The following is a 21,913-nucleotide window of genomic DNA, read 5'->3' on the forward strand; positions in this document are numbered from 1 at the left end:
AAGCCCTTTCTGACATCTGCTGATGTAAAAAGGTCTTTATTAATACATTTGATTGATTGATTGATTCTGCGTGGGTGATGAATCTCATCGGTGTTTAAGGTATTCCTTTACTAACCTGACAAAGACCACAAAGACCTACAGTACCATTAACATTTCTCTCTTCTTCCCTGTCTTTCACTCCCACTCTCCCTTTCTCTCTACTGAAGTTTTCCTCTTCTTTATCTCCTTTACCCCCCACCCCCTTTTTGTACATACACAATTTGCACCATCAACATTCCTGCTAGGATATGATTGTGGTAATGCAGAGATTTGCAACAGCTCGGTAATGTCTGATCGATAGTAACACAAGGACTCTTTTCTTCCAGGACCGAAGCTGCCAGCGTGGGCCCTCCACATGCAAACCAGACAGGAGAAGGAGGAACCTCACCAGTGCGATACCGAGATAACTTTAAAATGACTCATGCAATTATGTGTGCGGTTGTCTGTATACAAATCTTACTGTGAGATGTCCAATTTGAAAAGATATCTAAAGTGTTTGAACATTTGAAATATTTCCACCATATGAAACTATCATATATTGATTTGAAAAACATCTAGTGATTGGTGATGGAAAAGCCAGAAATCCCACAGTGTTCCATCTCTGTGTTCACTGTGGTGTTGACTTCCTGTGACTGGGTCGGGGTGTCGGTTTCCCGGATGAACACAGCATCATAGGAGGGATTTCCACACTGTTGGTCTGATCATGACAACATAGTCACTTTGCATAACATCCTGGACCGAAGACATGTTTCCAGACAGTTTTATAATCCAAATAACCATGTTTTATTTTTCATCACATTGTTAAGGTATACTGCATATTCAGACTGCTTTTTAAAAAATGACACATTTAATATTGATTTTATAGCTAGTACACAACAGTGTCTCTAAGAGTTTGAAGATTGTTTACCTTCATTGGAAAAACAAAGGTGAACCATAGCATAAGTGTATAATATCCCAATGTCACATATTGGGAACACATTTGTATGCGGAGTAAACATGGTAGAGCAGTGTCTCTCAGAGCCTTCTCCAACGCTGAGTGCACTAAGTTCACATAGTTGCCTACTGACAATTTACATAATGGACTCTAATGACATTAGTAAAAAAGCAGATATCAACGAGAGTCCATAATGGCTTCAGAACTATCGTGTTGTCTCCCCCCCCCCTCCACACTCTAACCCCACACATCACCCCACCACATTGACACAAACTTTGTGGCAACTGCAAGTGGAAGGTTAAGACTTGCAAAATATGTGCTTTCTGAAAACCAAAAAGAGGAAGAAGAACGTTTGGGGACGGGGTGAAGAACAATTTGTGACAAAAATAGCCAGGCGGAGTTGACAGTTCTGCCACGAAGTAGAAATGTATAAATATGTATGAGAGAACAAGATAAGTTTGAGAGAGAAGTAGAGATAGGGGTTACAGAGACAGCGAGAGCGAGAGCGAGAGAGTGGGAGAGAGAGAGAGATAAAGCCGGCGCTCTAGTACAGTGTCAACTCCCCCTGTTTGGCCTTCTGAGACAACAGCAATACTGGGAAGTCAGCGTGAAATACATTATCAGTTGGAGGATAATTGAACACTAATCACAAGGTTATTATCTAGCTAGTCATTATCAAGGTTATTCCATTGAAATGCATAACGCCCACTAGCAAGAACCCTCTACTGAAAGGACAACAGTCAGATGGAAGAAGCTCTGTTCAAGTCCTTGACACTGTCTGTCCCTCTGTTCCAGCAAGGCAGACATTTTCATTGCAATGAGGGGTGATGAGGAGGGTGGAATACGGCCGATAGATGTCCTCCTGGGGACTACAATGCCTTGATCCTTTTTTACATCGAACGTCGCATGACTGAGGGAAGAGGAACAACAAAAAGAGGTCGAGGTCGAAGTGTAGTTCTTTTACTCTCTTAATAAATGTAATTCAATCTGTGTTTCAGCAACACAGAGCTACAGGCCAAGGGGTTTATGTGAAGACAATATTTTAATGCACAGTTTGTCTCACTTCCCCCACCCCCTCTTTTACACTATTCTTAGATGAGGGACATTTCCTGTGAAAATAACACATTCTACTGACAATTATGTGTTTCCATCTCGTTGTGACATTCCGGCTACTTCTCAGACATTCAGTAAGCACAGTATAGTGCGTGTGAGCTACAGACCTGTGTGATTTTATCCTTGACCGGTCATCTGTTTCACTTCTGTGGGCTCTTCCCCAGTTACTGTACTAAGAAGGTTGATCCTCTTTTCCTTCTGACGAGGAGCTAGAGGAGAACAAGAGAAAAGAATCCCACAGCTTGATACAAGACACACATTTGACTTCATGTGTGATCTTTCTATCGATTTCTCTTTCACTTTCTCTCTCGCTCTCTCTCCCCCTTTCACTTCCCCTTCTTCCCCCTCTCTCTATCCATCCTTACCCTCTGTGTCTGTATCCAGCCTAGTCCACTTCCTCTTGGAACTCTGGCTGCTCTCTGACCCAGACAGACTGCTCTCCACTTCCTGGTCGTCTGAGTTGCTCCCTGCAGCCGTGCTTTGGGCTGACTGTAAATGTCAAACAATGACAAGATACTAACGGTCAATGACCTCAAATCAGTTTCAGTTTACAGACTGTGGACATATAGGGAGAGTAGACACTTGCCTTGCCGTTGGAGTAAAGTTTATTCTGTAATCCATAATTCAGAGCCTCAAGGAGCACCACTGTAATTACAGAGAAACATATCAAACAAAAAAAATGGTTTCTCCCAGTTTTCACCCGGGTACACACCCAAACTACGTACCACGAAGGCTGCCGGCCCCCAGCTGGAATGGCTGGATAAGAAAACAGGGCTCACAGTACATGCATATAAGGAACATGTCTCAAACTACAAAGACGCTCTCCACAAGACCAAGTCTACCCACTACTCAAATATAATCAGTAAAGGTCATAATAACCTGAAAGTTTTCTTCTGCACAATCAAAAAGCTACAGTACTACAGCCACAGAATGACTCCCCCCCCCTCAATGCTACAGTTGACCTCTGTCGTCAGTAGCTGGACATCTTCCAAAACAAAATAGACAATAAAATACAGTGCCTTGCGAAAGTATTCGGCCCCCTTGAGCTTTGCGACCTTTTGCCACATTTCAGGCTTCAAACATAAAGATATAAAACTCTATTTTTTTGTGAAGAATCAACAACAAGTGGGATACAATCCTGAAGTGGAACGACATTTATTGGATATTTCAAACTTTTTTAACAAATCAAAAACTGAAAAATTGTGCGTGCAAAATTATTCAGCCCTTTTACTTTCAGTGCAGCAAACTCTCTCCAGAAGTTCAGTGAGGATCTCTGAATGATCCAATGTTGACCTAAATGACTAATGATGATAAATACAATCCACCTGTGTGTAATCAAGTCTCCGTATAAATGCACCTGCACTGTGATAGTCTCAGAGGTCCGTTAAAAGCGCAGAGAGCATCATGAAGAACAAGGAACACACCAGGCAGGTCCGAGGTACTGTTGTGAAGAAGTTTAAAGCCGGATTTGGATACAAAAAGATTTCCCAAGCTTTAAAAATCCCAAGGAGCACTGTGCAAGCGATAATATTGAAATGGAAGGAGTATCAGACCACTGCAAATCTACCAAGACCTGGCCGTCCCTCTAAACTTTCAGCTCATACAAAGAGAAGACTGATCAGAGATGCAGCCAAGAGGCCCATGATCACTCTGGATGAACTGCAGAGATCTACAGCTGAGGTGGGAGACTCTGTCCATAGGACAACAATCAGTCATATATTGCACAAATCTGGCCTTTATGGAAGAGTGGCAAGAAGAAAGCCATTTCTTAAAGATATCCATAAAAAGTGTCGTTCAAAGTTTGCCACAAGCCACCTGGGAGACACACCAAACATGTGGAAGAAGGTGCTCTGGTCAGATGAAACCAAAATGTAACTTTTTGGCAACAATGCAAAACGTTATGTTTGGCGTAAAAGCAACACAGCTCATCACCCTGAACACAAGAGTGGCAATAAGAAAGCCATTTCTTAAAGATGTCCATAAAAAGTGTCGTTCAAAGTTTGCCACAAGCCACCTGGGAGACACACCAAACATGTGGAAGAAGGTGCTCTGGTCAGATGAAACCAAAATTGAACTTTTTGGCAACAATGCAAAACGTTATGTTTGGCGTAAAAGCAACACAGCTCATCACCCTGAACACACCATCCCCACTGTCAAACATGGTGGTGGCAGCATCATGATTTGGGCCTGCTTTTCTTCAGCAGGGACAGGGAAGATGGTTAAAATTGATGGGAAGATGGATTGAGCCAAATACAGGACCATTCTGGAAGAAAACCTGATGGAGTCTGCAAAAGACCTGAGACTGGGACGGAGATTTGTCTTCCAACAAGACAATGATCCAAAACATAAAGCAAAATCTACAATGGAATGGTTCAAAAATAAACATATCCAGGTGTTAGAATGGCCAAGTCAAAGTCCAGCCCTGAATCCAATCGAGAATCTGTGGAAAGAACTGAAAACTGCTGTTCACAAATGCTCTCCATCCAACCTCACTGAGCTCGAGCTGTTTTGCAAGGAGGAATGGGAAAAAATTTCAGTCTCTTGATGTGCAAAACTGATAGAGACATACCCCAAGCGACTTACAGCTGTAATCGCAGCAAAAGGTGGCGCTACAAAGTATTAACTTAAGGGAGCTGAATAATTTTGCACGCCCAATTTTTCAGTTTTTGATTTGTTAAAAAAGTTTGAAATATCCAATAAATGTCGTTCCACTTCATGATTGTGTCCCACTTGTTGTTGATTCTTCACAAAAAAATACAGTTTTATATCATTATGTTTGAAGCCTGAAATGTGGCAAAAGGTTGCAAAGTTCAAGGGGGCCGAATACTTTCACAAGGCACTGTAGATACAGCTCAAACAAAGTCCACTGAGTGAGCTCCCTCCATACCCTCGACTCAGCAACCATTTCCTCCCTCTCCGCCTTCTCCCCTCTTGATGCTGAGTTCATCTCTGGTCTAGTCACCAAATCCAAAGCTTCAACCTGCTCACTTGATCCTATGCCCACTTCCCTAGTCAAGACATGTCTTCCTGCAATCTCTCCCCTCACGGTTGTTAACGTGTCCTTCTGTTTTGACACTGATCTGAGGCAGCAGTTAGTGACCCTGGGACACTTCAAATCCGCCCATTATGCTGTCCGCCAGGGAGTCCCACAAGGCTCAGACCTAGGGCCTCTCCTTTTCATCATCTACATCCTACCCCTCGGCCAAATCATCCATCAATACGGTCTGCAATCCCACTGTTACGCTGATGACATGCAAATCTACGTTCACCTCTGACCTCCCCATCATCACTCATAAACTGTCTTCAAGAAATAAAATCATGGATGAGTTCAAACTTCCTGCTCAAGGTCCTCATATCAATATTCATATAATCTCATAATAGTAGAAACAAGTATCATTAGTCACCCACGGACTGGTTCATAATAATGGACTGTTCCACCCGGACTGGTGCATAATAATGGACTGTTCCACCCTGACTGGTTCATAATAATGGACTGTTCCACCCTGACTGGTTCATAATAATGAACTATTTCACAATGACTAGTGCATAATAATGGACTGTTCCACCCTTAATGGTTCATAATAATAGACTATTTCACCCTGACTAGTGCATAATAATGGACTGTTCCATAATAATGGGCTATTCCACCCACGGACTTGTTCATAATAATGGACTTTTCCAACCTGAGTTCCCACACATTGTTTCACATGATATGATTGCAAATGTGACTTTCCTTGAAATTAAGTTGCGGCAATGAGGTGGTTCCAGAACGAGGCAGAGAAAAGAAAAATAAAGTAATAAGATTGAATTTCAACAGTGTTAACAGTAGAAATTCAAGGGTTTGACAATTCAAGGAGTTGGTCTGATGGTTCACTCTGATGTCATCGGCCTCCCCCTTGATTGCGGCAACAATACAGAAGCAATTGAGGACAAAAGAGTAACTTCTTTTGTGAGCCATGCTACTTTTTGTAATAGACATGTTTATATTTAATATTTTATTATTTCCTTGTGTATCTTGAAAGGCGCAAATAAAATGTATTATTATTATTATATGTACTTGTACACATACGCATAGAGCCTTGTCGCGGTGTTCTGTACCTGGATGCAGTGAGATGGTCAGAACAGGGTCTTTCCTGTCCTTAGACTCCTTTCCTGTTCTTTTATCTGCTTTCCCGTCAGCTTCCACCATCTCTGATTGCCCTCCCTCCTGTGGACGGGGTTAGACATATCAAATTACTAAATCACACATGTGTGTGTCAGTGGGGGGTCCTCAGAGGAGGAAGGGGAGGACCATCCTCCTCAGTGAATTAAAAAAAAATGTAAATGGTAAAATATTGAAAAAGTCATCCTTTTTTAGATAAAACTATACTAAATGTATTCACACATCACCAAATAATTGATTAAAACACACTGTTTTGAAATGAAGGTCTACAGTAGCATCAACAGCACTCTGTAGGGTAGCAACATGGTGTAGCCGGAGGACAGCTTGCTTCCATCCTCCTTTTGGTGCATTGAATTCAATACAAAACCTAGAAGGCTCATGGTTCTCATCCCCTTCCATAGACTTGACATGTTGTCCACCCAATCAAAGGATCAGAGAATTAGTCTAGTACTGAAAGCATAAGCTACAGCTAGCTAGCACTGCAGTGCATAAAATGTGGTGCATAATTGACTTAAAGAGAGAGAAATGTAATAGTTGAACAGTTTTCAACAAATACTTTTTTTCAAAAACGAGGGAGAAGAGAGAGAGAGAGATTACATTTTTTTCCTTCCGTTTCACTTACTTAGCTAGCAAATGCAGCTGGCTAGTTTAGTTACTCAAACACCCAGCTCAAACAGAGGGACGCTATGTTAACTAGCTGGCTATGACTTTCCAACACAACACTGGAACTCTTCCCAGTCAAGGTAAGCTTTTAGTTTAATAATTTATTGCCACCGGGGCCCGTCGGTGTAACTGCTTACTGCCTATATACACTGTAACGTTACTGCAGGATTGTAGCGAGTTTACTAACACATTAGTTCTATTTGCTATGTTGACTAGGATGCTACTTTAGGTAACATGGGGACAATGACATGATTTGGCTTGGAAAGTTTTTTTTGTCTGGTGACGCATAGAGATGAGAAGGAATACAATATGGCTGCTATGAAAGTGACCTGTGTTTATGTGTGATCAGGGATGTATTCATTATGCCGATTCTGTTGAAAATCTTTTCTTAACCGGAAGCAAACGAAACGGGGATATAAAATACCTGCATTTGTCCAATAAAAACTTGTGTTTGCAACTGTTGGACTAATGATTACACCCTAAATAAGCTAGATACAGGCAAGAGTGTGCAAGACGGTATTGAATGTGTCACTGTCTGTCCATGTGTCACTGTCTGTCACCTCAATTTTCTCTCGACCTGCGTGCACCTACGTTGTAAACTTTCATTCATAGGCTAGGTTGTAGAAACCTCATGATGGGTATAGGGAAAACTCAAGTATCATGTAGTAGCATAAACCTATCAATGTTACAGTGAAATGGTTGAATGGAGTATGAATGACAGTCATCCAACAAGCTGTAATAGATAGGAATAATGCCATGGTCATGAAAAAAAAACACTGGTGTGTGTTGGTTTGTCTATTTCACATGTTCATTGAGAGGAATGCTTCCGTAAAGTACCTTGAGGTTGTGATCACTGGGGCTTTGCCTCTGTTGGCTGGAGGGAGGTGTAGAAGAGGAGGATGAGGGAGGAGCAGGTGGAAAAGAAGAGGAAGAGGGAGGACTGGCCTGGATCTGTGGGGAGGAGTCTGTCCTTGTGGCCCTGTTAGATGTCTCTCCCTCTATGTACACATCCTGCAGTGTGGGGCTGGCCTTGCTGTCCTGTGGTGACTTACTGCTTTTGAACCTCCCAGGGTCAGACAGGTCCAGAGGAGAGTCAGCCCCTTTCAGCCCCTCCCCAAACACCCTCTCTGGCTGCACCAACACATCCCGACATGGGTGCTGCACCCCCCGCCTGTCTTGGTCCTGGACCCGTGCAGCTGGGCTCTTCCCAGGCTTGGGCCAGGCCTGCCCAGTGCTCTGCCCCCTGCTCTGGTTGTTGCTGCTGCTCTGCTGGTGGAAGGTCTGGAGGTTGGGGTTAGGGTTGGGGTGGACCACCAGGCCATCACCAACAGAGGTGGCCAGGGTGCCCCAGTCAGAGTGCTCGGGCAGGGGCCAGGGGACAGAGAGATGGGTACTCTTGATAGGAAATGGACGGTAGGGGACCGGGGCATGGACCAGGTCACATTTTTGCTTCTCATCTCCACGTAGAGAGGAGGAGGATAAAGAGGGAGAAGAAGGGAGAGGGGTGTTCTTCAGGACAAACAGGTGGGGGGGAATGGAGGGAGTGACAGGGTAGCGCTGCTGGCCAATTGTTTCCATACTATGGACTCTAAGAGAAGGGAAGGATGGGGGAAGAGGAGAAAGAGAGGGAAGAGAGGAAAAGGTTATAAGGTAAATGTGCTTCTCTTTTCACTATCTTTTGCTGTTATTGCCTCACTTGCTCACCTCTTCTCCCCAGTGTTGCCTCTGGCTGTACTTTGCTCTGGCCTCAATGCTTGTGGGATGGGAGTGGACATGAATAGAGGCTTATGGGATTTCTGTGTGCGTTAAGAAGGTAGATGGTGGCTGAGAGGGGACATTTTGACTTGTTCTATATTGATCCATATGTTCAGCTAATGATTTGTTTTTAAGACAAACAAAATCACTTACATAGGATTGTTTTCCATGCCATCCCTTCACATGTCTACGTTCAAGTAGCGTCTCTATTTTGTCAAAAAGCCCAAAGAAGAAAACAAATCCTGATGATTATACTGGTGATAGTGATGAGTATCATTAATTGACTCAAAATACTTTAAGTTCATGATGAGAAGTGTATTCTTTCCTCTCACCGTCAGCTACAAAGGAACGTCTGTGGCCCATCTCAGTATTGACTATGGACAGCCCGGCAGTGGCGCCCTCTGGTGGCTGGCTGAGAGACCTGATGGCTGTGGCGTGTGGCACAGCAGAAGGTGAAATGTCAGCAGACTGCCTGACCTCCGGGGTTGCATCCTGGGAGGAGGAATGTCCACCCTGACTCCTGAAATGACAAGAATGTTATGCTCCAACTAACAAGACAAAATCACATTTATTCACGCAAAGTTACACACAACAATAGGCTCACTTGTAATAAAACAGGCTGCGTATACAAAACGATAAGATAATCTTCCTAATATTGATTTGCACCCCCACCCTCCTTTTGCCCTCAGAACAGCCTCAATTCTTCGAGGCATGGACTCTACAAGGTGTCAAGCTTTCCACAGAGATGCTGGGCTATGTTGACTCCAATGCTTCCCACAGTTGTGTCAAGTTGGCTGGATGTCCTTTGGGTGGTGGACCATTCTTGATACAAACGGGAAACTGTTGAGCGTGGAAAAACCCTGAAGTATTGCAGCTCTTGACACAAACCGGTGCGCCTGGCACCTACTACCATACCCCGTTCAAAGGCACTTAAATCTTTTATCTTGCCCATTCACCCTCTCACATACAGTGTGTTCAGAAAGTATTCACACCCTTTAAACTTTTCCACATTTTGTTGTGTTACAGCATGATTTAAAAATAAATGGATTAAATTGAGATGTTGTGTCACTGGTCTACACACGATACTCTATAATGTCAAAGTGGAATTATGTTTTTAGAATTTTTTACAAATGAATTTAAAATGAAATGCTGAAATGTCTTGAGTTAATAAGTATTCAACCCCTTTGTTATGGCAAACCTAAATAAGTTCAGGAGTACAAATGTGCTTAACAAGTCACATAATAAGTTGCATGGACTCACTCTGTGTGCAATAATAGTGTTTAACATGATTTTTTAGTGACTACTTTCTTTATGTACCACACACATAATTATCTGTAAGGTCCCTCAGTCAAGCAGTGAAATTCAAACACAGATTTAACCACAAAGACCAGTGAGGTTTTGCAATTCCTTGCAAAGAAGGGCTACCTATTGGTAGACGGGTAAAACATTTAAAAGCAGACACTGAATATCCCTTTGAGCATAGTGACGTTATTAATTACACTTTGGATGGTGTATCAATTACATCCAGTCACTACAGAGATACAGGTGTCCTTCCTAACTCAGTTGCCGGAGAGGAAGGAAACCGCTCAGGGATTTCACCGTGAGGCCAATGGTGACTTTAAAACAATCACATCGTTTAATGGCTGTGATAGGAGAAAACTGAAGATGGATCAGCAACACTGTAGTTACTCCACAATACCAACCTAAATGACAGAGTGAAATGAAGGAAGCCTGTACAAAATACAAATATTCCAAAACATGCATCCTGTTTGCAAAAGTAATAATGCAAAAAAATGCAAATACATGTACTTTATGTACACAACACAAAGCATTATGTTTTGGGCAAATCCAACAACACAAATCACTGAGTACCACTCTTCATATTTTCAAGCATGGTGGTGGCTGCATCATGTTATGTGTATGCTTGTCATCGACAAGGACTAGGGAGCTTTTTAGGACAAAAAAAAATGGAATGGAGCGAAGCACAGGCAAAATCCTAGAGGAAAACCTGTTTCAGTCTGCTTTCCAATAGACACTGGGAGAAAAATCCACCTTTCAGCAGGATAATAAACTAAAACGCAAGACCAAATCTAAACTGGAATTGCTTACCAAGACAAAATTGAATGTTCCTGAGTGACTTAGTTAAGGTTTTGACTTAAATCAGCTTAAAAATCTATGGCAAGACTTGAAAATGGCTGTCTGGCAGTGATCAACCACCAAGTAGACAGAGCTTGAAGAACTTAAAAAATAATAAGGTAAATATTTGACAATCCAGGTGTGCAAAACTCTTAAAGACTTACCCAGAAAGACTCACAGCTGTAATCGATGCCAAAGGTGATTGTACATGTACAGGTGTGAATACTTATGTAAATCAGACATTTCTGTATTTTGTTTTCAATACAATTCTCCAAAATGTCTATAAAGATGTTTTGACTTTGTTATTATGGGGTATTGTGTGTAGATGGATGAGATTTAAAAAAAAAAAAATGTTGATGTAACACAACAAAATGTGGAACAAGTCAAGGGGTGTGAATACTTACAAATCCTTCTTTAACCCGTCTCCTCCCCTTCATCGACACTGATTGAAGTGGATTTATCAAGTGACATCAGTAAACGATCATAGCTTTCAACTTGATTCACCTGGTCAGTCTATGTCATGGAAAGAGCAGGTGTTCATAATATGTTTGTCACTCGGTGCATATAACTCACTCTTGTGCTCCTCTCAGATGACTGACTTCCTCTTGCAGTCTCTGGTTCTCCGTTTTCATTTTGTTCATCTTTCCCACTACAAAATAACCCACAGTCCATGGCTAATGTTTAAGTACTATACTGTAGCTATAAAATAAGCATTATTGTTGGATCTTTACACAATGCTTGAGATGCATGTGAAGGAGGGGTTGATGTGTTAGCTAGCTACCCAGGATGGAAATATGATGGAGGCTCTGGATCTGGGAGGTCTCATACTCCTGCTGCCTGCGCTTGGCCACGTCCTGAGTGACAGTACACCTGTCACAGAGCCCCGCCCTCAACCTGCAGCACAGAGGTCACCAGGGGGTCAAACATTGACACACATTCAGCAACACATTGTGTTAAGACAGCACACACTAAAACACCCTATTTTAATATTTCTCATTAGTTAGTATACTTTTTTGATATTGTATACTGCACTGTTGGGTAGGGCTTGCAAGTTAAGAATTTCACTGTACATGTGCATGTGAAAAATAAAACGTTCAGCTAAAAATACTAATATAGAATACCCAAACACAGAGACACACAGAGGGACCCACCTATTTTCCAGCTGTTTGATGTTTTCTGTAAGTAATCTCTGGTGCTCTTTCAGCTGTTGGTTCTTGTTAAACAGCTCCTCCATTTGCTTTGTTTCACTACTCAGAGTAACACACCAAGAACTGCCATCACTACATCTCCCATATATCAACATGTCACCTTTAATGAAGTGCTTTACTCACCAGCTGTTTTTATTGTTCAGCTCCTGAAATGTCTCTTGCCATTCTAGAGCGAGGGAGAGAGAGAGAGAGAAAGAGAGAGAGAAATAGAAATATATAGAGAGAAATAGAAATATATAGAGAGAAATAGAAATATATAGAGAGAAATAGAAATATAGAGAGAGAAATAGAGAGAGATAGAGAAACATGTCAAATAGCTGTTTTCACATGTTGAGCTTCAATTTTACTTGTGAAACCACATTTTTAACATGTATTCAATTTAGTGTTCACATGTTAACACCACCTTTCTATATGAGGAGTATTACATGTTTTTCACCTCACATGTAGAATTGCACGTTCACAAGCGAAAAACAATCACATGTAAAAATCTCATTTGCAGTTTCATATGTGAAAAATGTTCAAGTGAACTTGCAATTCCAGACATCAAAGTGAAAATCTAATTGAAAGTTTCACATGTAAAAAAACCTCCACATTTATTCCAATGTTTGTAAATTAAGTAAATGTAAACAAACACTGTAAAGCCTAAGAACATTGTTAAACAATAATTTTGATATCATGGATAGTCAGTCCGTTAATTGTAGTCTATGGATTTGAGTTGTTGTGTTTTTCAGCCCCATTGCTTTTTACCGAAACTGTGGCGGGGAGAGCACTTTGTTAATGTTTCAATTAAGGATTGACACTTTAAACACCTTTAATAGAGTAATAGTGTTATTATATTGTGCAATCCTCAATTGAGTGAGTTACTTTTGTGCCATTAATATCCAGTGCTGGGGAGTTGTAGATCAACTAGTAGTATTTTCGGTAGTTAATTAAAAACAAATGCCATGTAGTGATGTAGCTAACTACTGGAACTTCACACTACTTTTCTTTGCTAAAATAAACTAAAACATGGGTGAAGACGGCATCAGACCTGCCTAATTCTCATTTGAAACATAGTTTTGTGTTTAATAGGCTAAATAACACATCCTGTTAACTTCTGACTCCAGAGTGATCTATTCTTGCAATGTGAAGTCTATGAAATTTCATATTTAGATACGATCATTTTTCACTAAGTAGTTTGGATGTAGTGAACTACTTTTTCAAAGTAACTTTAGTTAGGTAACTATATTTTTCTAAAGGGTAGCTTTAAGTGTAGTTGAACCTTTTCCAGTGTGAAATAATAGCTTGGTAAACCATATTTTCAGAGTGGCTTCCCCAACACTGTAAATAGCAAACAAAACTTCTGATGTCGAGATCAACATTCTTAGTATTGCAAACAAAAATAATGATATTGAAAGCAAAACAAAACATAAACTCAAAAGTTAAATTTTTTGTTCCAGTTGTAAGTTTTGACTCATTCATTCTAGCAACATAGAAACATACCACCCTTCATCCCACTGCTGATTTGCCTAAGCAGGTTCGGTCCTGGATGGGAGACCAGATATTGCTGGAAGTGGTGACAAGTAAATGTGTGTTTGTTTGTTTTTCAGGTGAAAAATGTACATGTGAAACTTCACGTGTCAAAAAAACACATCTGACTTGTGAAAATTTCACGGGGAAAAAATGAAAAAAAATCAATTCACAGGGGGAAATCTTTGCGTGATTTCCCGAAAACCACATGGCTATACTTGCATAATTAAGTGCTACACATTACAGACACTCAGCTTCCAGTATTACAAAGACATTATTTGCTGTTACAAAGACATAATAAAGTTGTTAGTCCATTCACTCTTTTGTTTTGACTCACGTTTCAGAGTATCAGTGACACTGATACTGTTGGAGGAATGCTCACTCACCTTTGACCTCTCTCTCATGGGCCTCCCTCAGTTTGTGGAAGAGCTTGTTGAAACCCTCCAGAGCCATGGTAACACTAGGCTGTCACAGCTGACCTGGACACAGAGCCCCTCGTTCGCTCAGCTGTCATCCACTACAGACAGCAATGTCATCAACTGGGGAAGATATTCCAACCAAAATAGTTAACTGTACATTTAGATCTACAGAAGAGCATGCTAGTGTGCATTCTGCACAGCAGCCCTTATGGCCTTGCCCTGCACAAACATGAGGGTAGAATTGTACAGAGATATGGGAAACTATAACGTTTTCAGAGGACTGCGCCCAAGGCCTCAATTTGTGTGTGTGTGTGTGTGTGTATGTGTGTATGTGTGTGTGTGTGTGTGTGTGTGTGTGTGTGTGTGTGTGTGTGTGTGTGTGTGTGTGTGTGTGTGTGTGTGTGAGAGAGAGAGAGAGAGAAGCACTTGATAGCTGTATACTTCCCTCTCCTATGTTCTAGAATCTAGACTAGAGGTCAATATATAAATCATAGAATAAGAAACATTCTTGGTGAAATCTCAATATTGCTGTAAGGTGACAATGCAATCCTGTCATGTGATATCCTTACAATTAGGCCATGAAACATAACATGTCTGAGGGAAGCAGTATTCCTGGGACATTCATAGGGCATGTGAAGTTGTTGTTGAGATATTGAAGCGGGCACAACTCTAAAGTGACACACATTATTATAATATGAAATATTTGTATTGACTACTTCTCTTTTTCTTGGTACTTATTTTCACCCATATGACCAAGAATCTCAGTCCAAAAATGAGATGTTTGAGGGTGTGTCTACACATTCGAAAACACTATTTTTGCATTTTGATCAGAGTCGTTCTCTCGGCATGTTGGGATACGTTGACTAACTGTCCCAAACGTTGCAGCGAAGCAAGAGAAGACCTGCCTGTCTTCCACTGCTGGCTGGCTTTCATGGCTTCTCTACTGTACGTCACAAGCTCTCAGTTCAACTGTAACATACACACTTATACAACACTGTATCTACAAGAACATTACAAACACAGTATATTACACACACCTATATTAGGATTTTGACTAAAACCGCTTATTTGATCTAAGTAAAAGTACATTTGCTCTTATTGATAATTCAGAAGAATCACAGAACAATAGGCCTGATTTGCTCATACCAAAGTACATGTATCTAATGAACTGCCCTGTAAATATCTGTTTGTTTGCTGTAAATGAATACTGACGAGCTGTATTACTGTGTAACTGTGCACTGCATAATGGTGTTCACACAACAAAGTAGGAATTGCAGAGCTCTAGACACTTGGAGAAGAGAATGTTGTATACAGTATAAGGATACAGCGAGGTGGCTCAAGAGTCTGTGACAAACAACCAAGAAATGCAGTCTCAAAGTGTGAATGAAGCCTGAAAAATCAAAGACTTAGCATGCATTTACTGAAATGAGACACAATGGCACTCACACATAGACACAGATACATGCATGCAAACAGCAGGTGGCAGTAACAAGGCTACATTTTCTATATCAATAGAAATATAGACTCAGCTATATGGTACCTACTAGTGACGTACGGGTTGACTCATAACCCCCAGTCCCCGTGGCTATATCCTCGTGGCGGACCGGTTTAAGGTCATTAAATAGTGTGTGGCTGAAGGGCGGGTGGGCTGGTTAAATAAAAAGTAATAATACCTTAAAAAAAACATAAGTGTATAATACTTGTGCAATTTATATAGGCTACATTGAGTTTTTTTCTGGTATTAGTGCTTAAGCCAAAACTTTAGGGCTTAACTGTAGGCAAGCCACATAGCCCACACAGCCAATCGCGAAACAACGCTTTTGGGAAAGGGCAGAAAAAGCTAACGTCAAACCACAGAGCAAAAAGGACATTGTCGAAGTTTAATTCAATATGACAAAAGCTGCAAAAGGAGAGTTGAAAATAAAAAGAGAGGGCCAGAAAAGTAATGTTTGGAAAATATTTGTTGAAGTGGTAAAATAGGATGATAGCAGTGCCGTCTACGTTATGTAAGATGATTGTGATGATTATGTGATGATTGTGAAGCGCTATACAAGACGGGACTTCAAATAGGCCTATGGCATATCAAGGGAACTGTGGCCTACTGTTTTGATGAGTAGTCGTGGCCAAAAGTTTTGAGAATGACACAAATATACATTTTCACATCAAGAACTTCAAGGAGAGCTGTTCAATTGTTTTGAAGAAGGCTTCAGGGCGCCCAAGAAAGTCAAGCAAGCGCCAGGACCGTCTCCTAAAGTTGATTCAACTGCAGGCAGGTGTGAGTGCATCTGCACGCACAGTGAGGCAAAGACTTTTGGAGGATGGCCTGGTGTCAAGAAGGGCAGGGGAACAAAACATCGATATTTTGGGTCCATGGCCAGGAAACTCCCCAGACCTTAATCCCATTGAGCACTTGTGGTCAATCCTCAAGAGGCGGGTAGACAAACAAAACCCCACAAATTCTGACAAACTCCAAGCATGGATTATGCAAGAATGGGCTGCCATCAGTCAGGATGTGGACCAGAAGTTAATTGACAGCATGCCAGGGCTGAATGCAGAGGTCTTGAAAAAGAAGGTTCAACACTGCAAATATTGACTCTTTGCATCAACTTCATGTAATTGTCAATAAAAGCCTTTGACACTTATGAAATGCTTGTAATTATACTTCAGTATTCCATCGTAACATCTGACAAAAATATCTAAAGACACTGAGGCATCAGACTTTATGAAAATGTATATTTGTGTCATTCTCAAAACCTTTGGCCAGGACTGTAGGTCTATAACCTCTCACATAGCCTTAATATTAACTCCTGCAGAATTAAGCATTTCTTGCTGTAAAATGATACACCAGATGGAGGCAAAATGTGGACATGGGAACAGGAGTGGAGAATGATTTCTTTCTTTCTGCATCTTGAAGGAATGCAATGCTCAGTTAGATACCATCTGTAGAGGTGTTGCCTTCGTCATAAAAGCTGATAGTATTTCAACCACATAGGCTTAAAATATGCATCCAAGCCGAACTGAAATCTTATCAGAAAAACATTGGGTCATTTTCACAGGTTTATTTTCCTTTTCAACCGGTCAAACTGGTGTCATTTGTCATTTTGACAGAAAATCTTTCCAGTTTTTTTGTTGCACTATTGTATTTTCTCCCCAGTCCCTAAACGTCTTTGCTCCGCGAAAGATGACAGAGAAACTTTACAGATGTCAACTAGATTGAAGCATTAATTCTATCGATCTATTACATTATTCTGTTGACCAGGGTTTTGTTTAGTCTTCTAGGGCATCATATAATGACAGAACAGAAGTGGCATGTATCTAATTATAGACAAGTTGACTAACAAATAGCCTACCAAAATGTTGGGAATTACAAGCAGAAACATATTTAAATCAGGCAACAAAAAAGATCCTGCAACCCCTGTCAAACAGTGCATTTTCTATTTTTGAAGGTTAGTGGTCGGGTGTGGGCCTCAGATTTTCACTTTATCACATATAGTCGGGTGGTTGCCAACGGGTTAATAGCAATTGTGGGTAGGTGAACAAACGGCTGACACTCGCACCTGTAGTACCTGCCACTAAAGGCGCATTTTAGGAATTTAAAAACAAGAAAATGGTAACCCCCCCATTTGTATTGGTAACAGCTGGGGATGGGGACAGAGAAATGTAATGTCATTCGAAAACATACTGTTGACTTTCACTGCTATGCGGATGACACACAGCTGTACATTTCAATGAAACATGGTGAAGCCCCAAAATTGCCCTCGCTAGAGCTCCATTTTTATGGAATGGTCTGCCTACCCATGTGAGAGACGCAAACTCGGTCTCAACCTTTAAGTCTTTACTGAAGACTCATCTCTTCAGTGGGTCATATGATTGAGTGTAGTCTGGCCCAGGAGTGTGAAGGTGAACGGAAAGGCTCTGGAGCAACGAACTGTCCTTGCTTTCTCTGCCTGGCCGGTTCCCCTCTTTCCACTGGGATTCTCTGCCTCTAACCCTATTACAGGGGCTGAGTCACTGGCTTACTAGGGCTCTTTGATACTGTCCCTAGGAGGGGTGCGTCACTTGAGTGGGTTGAGTCACTGATGTGATCTTCCTGTCTGGGTTGGCGCACCACCTTGGGTTGTGCCGTGGCAGAGATCTTTGTGGGCTATACTCAGCCTTGTCTCAGTATGGTAAGTTGGTGGTTGAAGATATCCCTCTAGTGGTGTGGGGGCTGTGCTTTGGCAAATGGGTGGGGTTATATCCTTCCTGTTTGGCCCTGTCCGGGGGTGTCATCGGATGGGGCCACAGTGTCTCCTGACCCCTCCTGGGGGTTTGATCCCAGGCTGTATCATTACCGGCCGTGACCGGGAGTCCCATAAAGCGCTGCACAATTGGCCCAGCGTCGGGAGGGTTTGGCCTGGGGGGTTTTACTTGGCTCACTGCGCTCTAGCGACTCCTTGTGGCGAGCCGGGTGCCTGCAGGCTGACTTCGGTTGTCAGTTGAACAGTGTTTCCTCTGACACATTGGTGCAGCTGGCTTCTGGGTTAAGCGAGCGGGTGTTAAGATACGAAGTTTGGTGGGTCATGTTTCGGAGGACGCATGACTAGACCTTCACCTCTCCCGAGCCCGTTGGGGAGTTGCAGCGTTGAGACAAAATCGTAATCACAAAAAAGGGGGTAAAAATTTAACACAAAAAAGACATTGTGTTTTCATACAAGATGCGATTAGAGATACGTGTATTTTAACCATGAATAAACACTACTAGCCATTTGTCCTGTAAATCATGCAATTTAATATGGAGAACATCTTCCTCTTCTTCATCTTATAGATAATTCCTCATTCACCCATCCTTTCTCTAAATATAATCTTTTTCTATTTCTAATGAGAATTCAACGAGGGTACATAAGGAAACAGTTCTTTCCTGCACAGTAAACTCGCAAGAGTTCCTTTAACTCCTACGGAGTCACTTGTAAACAATATTTTTGAGGTTTATATGGTCCCACCCTTATTTGGTGTTAAAACTACTCTAGTCAGGCTGTTCATATTTTTGGAGTACAAAATGACACTAAAAGGAGTAAGTATCCACCTCTCAGAGAGTTGATTAAATGTAACTCCAAATGCCATTTACTCTTTTCAGTATAGTTTTTAATGAACTCCCTTACCAATTATACACTGCTCAAACAAATAAAGGGAACACTTAAACAACACAATGTAACTCCAAGTCAATCACACTTCTGTGAAATCAAACTGTCCACTTAGGAAGCAACACTGATTGACAATAAATTTCACATGCTGTTGTGCAAATGGAGTAGACAACAGGTGGAAATGATAGGCAATTAGCAAGACACCCCCAAAAAGGAGTGGTTCTGCAGGTGGGGACCACAGACCACTTCTCAGTTCCTATGCTTCCTGGCTGATGTTTTGGTCACTTTTGAATGCTGGCGGTGCTTTCACTCTAGTGGTAGCATGAGACGGAGTCTACAACCCACACAAGTGGCTCAGGTAGTGCAGCTCATCCAGGATGGCACATCAATGCGAGCTGTGGCAAGAAGGTTTGCTGCTGTGTCTGTCAGCGTAGTGTCCAGAGCATGGAGGCACTACCAGGAGACAGGCCAGTACATCAGGAGATGTGGAGGAGGCCGTAGGAGGGCAACAACCCAGCAGCAGGACCGCTACCTCCGCCTTTGTGCAAGGAGGAGCAGGAGGAGCACTGCCAGAGCCCTGCAAAATGACCTCCAGCATGCCACAAGTGTGCATGTGTCTGCTCAAACGGTCAGAAACAGACTCCATGAGGGTGGTATGAGGGCCCGACGTCCACAGGTGGGGGTTGTGCTTACAGCCCAACACCGTGCAGGACGTTTTTCATTTGCCAGAGAACACCAAGATTGGCAAATTCGCCACTGGCGCCCTGTGCTCTTCACAGATGAAAGCGGGTTCACACTGAGCACATGTGACAGACGTGACAGTCTGGAGACGCCGTGGAGAACGTTCTGCTGCCTGCAACATCCTCCAGCATGACCGGTTTGGCGGTGGGTCAGTCATGGTGTGGGTTGGCATTTCTTTGGGGGGCCGCACAGCCCTCCATGTGCTCGCCAGAGGTGGTCTGACTGCCATTAGGTACCGAGATGAGATCCTCAGACCCCTTGTGAGACCATATGCTGGTGCGGTTGGCCCTGGGTTCCTCCTAATGCAAGACAATGCTAGACCTCATGTGGCTGGAGTGTGTCAGCAGTTCCTGCAAGAGGAAGGCATTGATGCTATGGACTGGCCCGCCCGTTCCCCAGACCTGAATCCAATTGAGCACATCTGGGACATCATGTCTCGCTCCATCCACCAACTCCACGTTGCACCACAGACTGTCCAGGAGTTGGCGGATGCTTTAGTCCAGGTCTGGGAGGAGATCCCTCAGGAGACCATCCGCCACCTCATGAGGAGCATGCCCAGGCATTGTAGGGAGGTCATACAGGCACGTGGAGGCCACACACACTACTGAGCCTCATTTTGACTTGTTTAAAGGACATTACATCAAAGTTGGATCAGCCTGTAGTGGGGCCACTTTAATTTTGAGTGTGACTCCAAATCCAGACCTCCATGGGTTGATAAATTTGATTTCCATTGATCATTTTTGTGTGATTTTTTTGTCAGCACATTCAACTATGTAAAGAAAAAAGTATTTAATAAGAATATTTCATTCATTCAGATCTAGGATGTGTTATTTTAGTCTTCCCTTTATTTTTGTTGAGCAGTGTACTTGTATGTCTTTTTTAAATTAACAATCAACTATAGCAGAGTACATTTCACTTTTAGTTTACTTCCTTTGAGTTATAAGGGTGTAAAGCCTTATTTGAATATTTCTTAATGTGTCACATTATGGTGGTTTGCAATGTGATATCCAACCTCTGTTGGAACCCAACTTCCAAGAAGATGGCCAGCACTTTATTATCACTCACATCTTGCATTTAGAATGCCTGTCAGTGTAGGGAAGAACTTACAATACATGAAGACTACCTACATCATGTAAACTAGAACAACTATAGCACTTGCTAACGGTTGCTATTAATCCAACTACTTATAGATTGGATTCGTTTAGAAAAAATGTATGTTTCTTATCTTTCAGTAGCATAATATGAATGTACTGTACATGCGAAAACACAGATATTGAAACAAAACATTTTAAACTCAACCTGCAAAAGAGAATGCTGGGAAATATGACAATGATGCCCCTCCCACATCTGTGGATAACTCCGTAGATTTAACTCCCTGTCTCTGGTTACTCTTAATGTAGTTAAAAGTACTCCATCCCAATGAACTACAGTCATTAACACTAACTTCAGGGAGCGTATCATTCTCTTGAGGGTTCAGATAACTCCCAGTAGAGTCAATTTAACCCTAATTTCTTTAACACTGGGATTTCAACCATTCTTGATCTACTGTTTGTATGCTAATGAATGGACTCTCCTGCCCAGCCTTACTTCTGCCACCTGCCCACCTGCCAACCCGCCCAAACCTTACATGCCCCTGCTCCCCACACACACTAACAGCAGGCTCACTCACCTCTTCCCAGTACCATCAACAACCCGATTGTCCCTTCTGCTCCAATCCGAATCAGAATCCCTCTCGTCCTTAGCCCTGGAGAGTTGGTTGATCAGTGCCAGAGAAGGATAGAGAAACAGAGAGAGAAAGCAAGAGAGGAAAAGGAGGCATGGAGAGCGCTCCCCGCTCCCCCCTCCCCCCAATCTCCACCCTGGGAACAGGTTGGAGCGGTCCTCCTCCAGAGGACACAAACACAGACGCCCGGGCCAGTTCTTCCTTGATATTCCGGTTGTGCAGAAATCCCCAAAAACCGGCCCAACCGGCTTTATGAACCCTAGAAAAAAGAGAGAAACTCAAACACACAACAGAGAAACTCAAACACACAATGCCATGCATTAAATGTTTCACTCCTACAATTCTGAATTAAGAGAGGAGATCTTAAAAAAATATATATAAATCATGG

At 42.2% G+C, this 21,913-nt stretch overlaps 1 protein-coding gene across 1 annotated transcript; it reads right to left on the reverse strand.

The window, feature by feature from the left end:
- Nucleotides 1-798: 798 nt before the first annotated feature.
- Nucleotides 799-21,652, reverse strand: LOC112215986 (DNA endonuclease RBBP8). The gene is made up of 15 exons (XM_024375522.2): nt 21,472-21,652; nt 13,906-14,058; nt 12,134-12,176; nt 11,954-12,049; nt 11,584-11,696; nt 11,376-11,451; nt 8,999-9,186; nt 8,820-8,872; nt 8,616-8,707; nt 7,749-8,499; nt 6,185-6,293; nt 2,673-2,731; nt 2,452-2,575; nt 2,194-2,295; nt 799-1,883 (listed from the first exon to the last, which is right to left on the reverse strand). Exons 2-14 carry the CDS (start codon nt 13,970-13,972, stop codon nt 2,204-2,206), a joined length of 1,863 nt encoding a protein of 620 aa, XP_024231290.1. The 5' UTR covers nt 13,973-14,058; nt 21,472-21,652; the 3' UTR covers nt 799-1,883; nt 2,194-2,203.
- Between the last annotated feature and the right edge of the window lie 261 nt (nt 21,653-21,913).

The sequence above is a fragment of the Oncorhynchus tshawytscha genome, linkage group LG16 (assembly GCF_018296145.1).
Source record: "Oncorhynchus tshawytscha isolate Ot180627B linkage group LG16, Otsh_v2.0, whole genome shotgun sequence".
Taxonomy (NCBI): domain Eukaryota; kingdom Metazoa; phylum Chordata; class Actinopteri; order Salmoniformes; family Salmonidae; genus Oncorhynchus; species Oncorhynchus tshawytscha.

Excerpts from the sequence above, each read along its gene's own strand:
- LOC112215986 (XM_024375522.2), bottom strand. The coding sequence starts at position 13,972 with ATGGCTCTGGAGGGTTTCAACAAGCTCTTCCACAAACTGAGGGAGGCC. Across the intron at positions 8,873-8,998 it reads ACGTTCCTTTGTAGCTGACG|AGACGCTACTTGAACGTAGA; the intron begins GTGAGAGGAAAG and ends TTGACAAAATAG. Across the intron at positions 8,500-8,615 it reads GGCAACACTGGGGAGAAGAG|AGTCCATAGTATGGAAACAA; the intron begins GTGAGCAAGTGA and ends CCCTTCTCTTAG.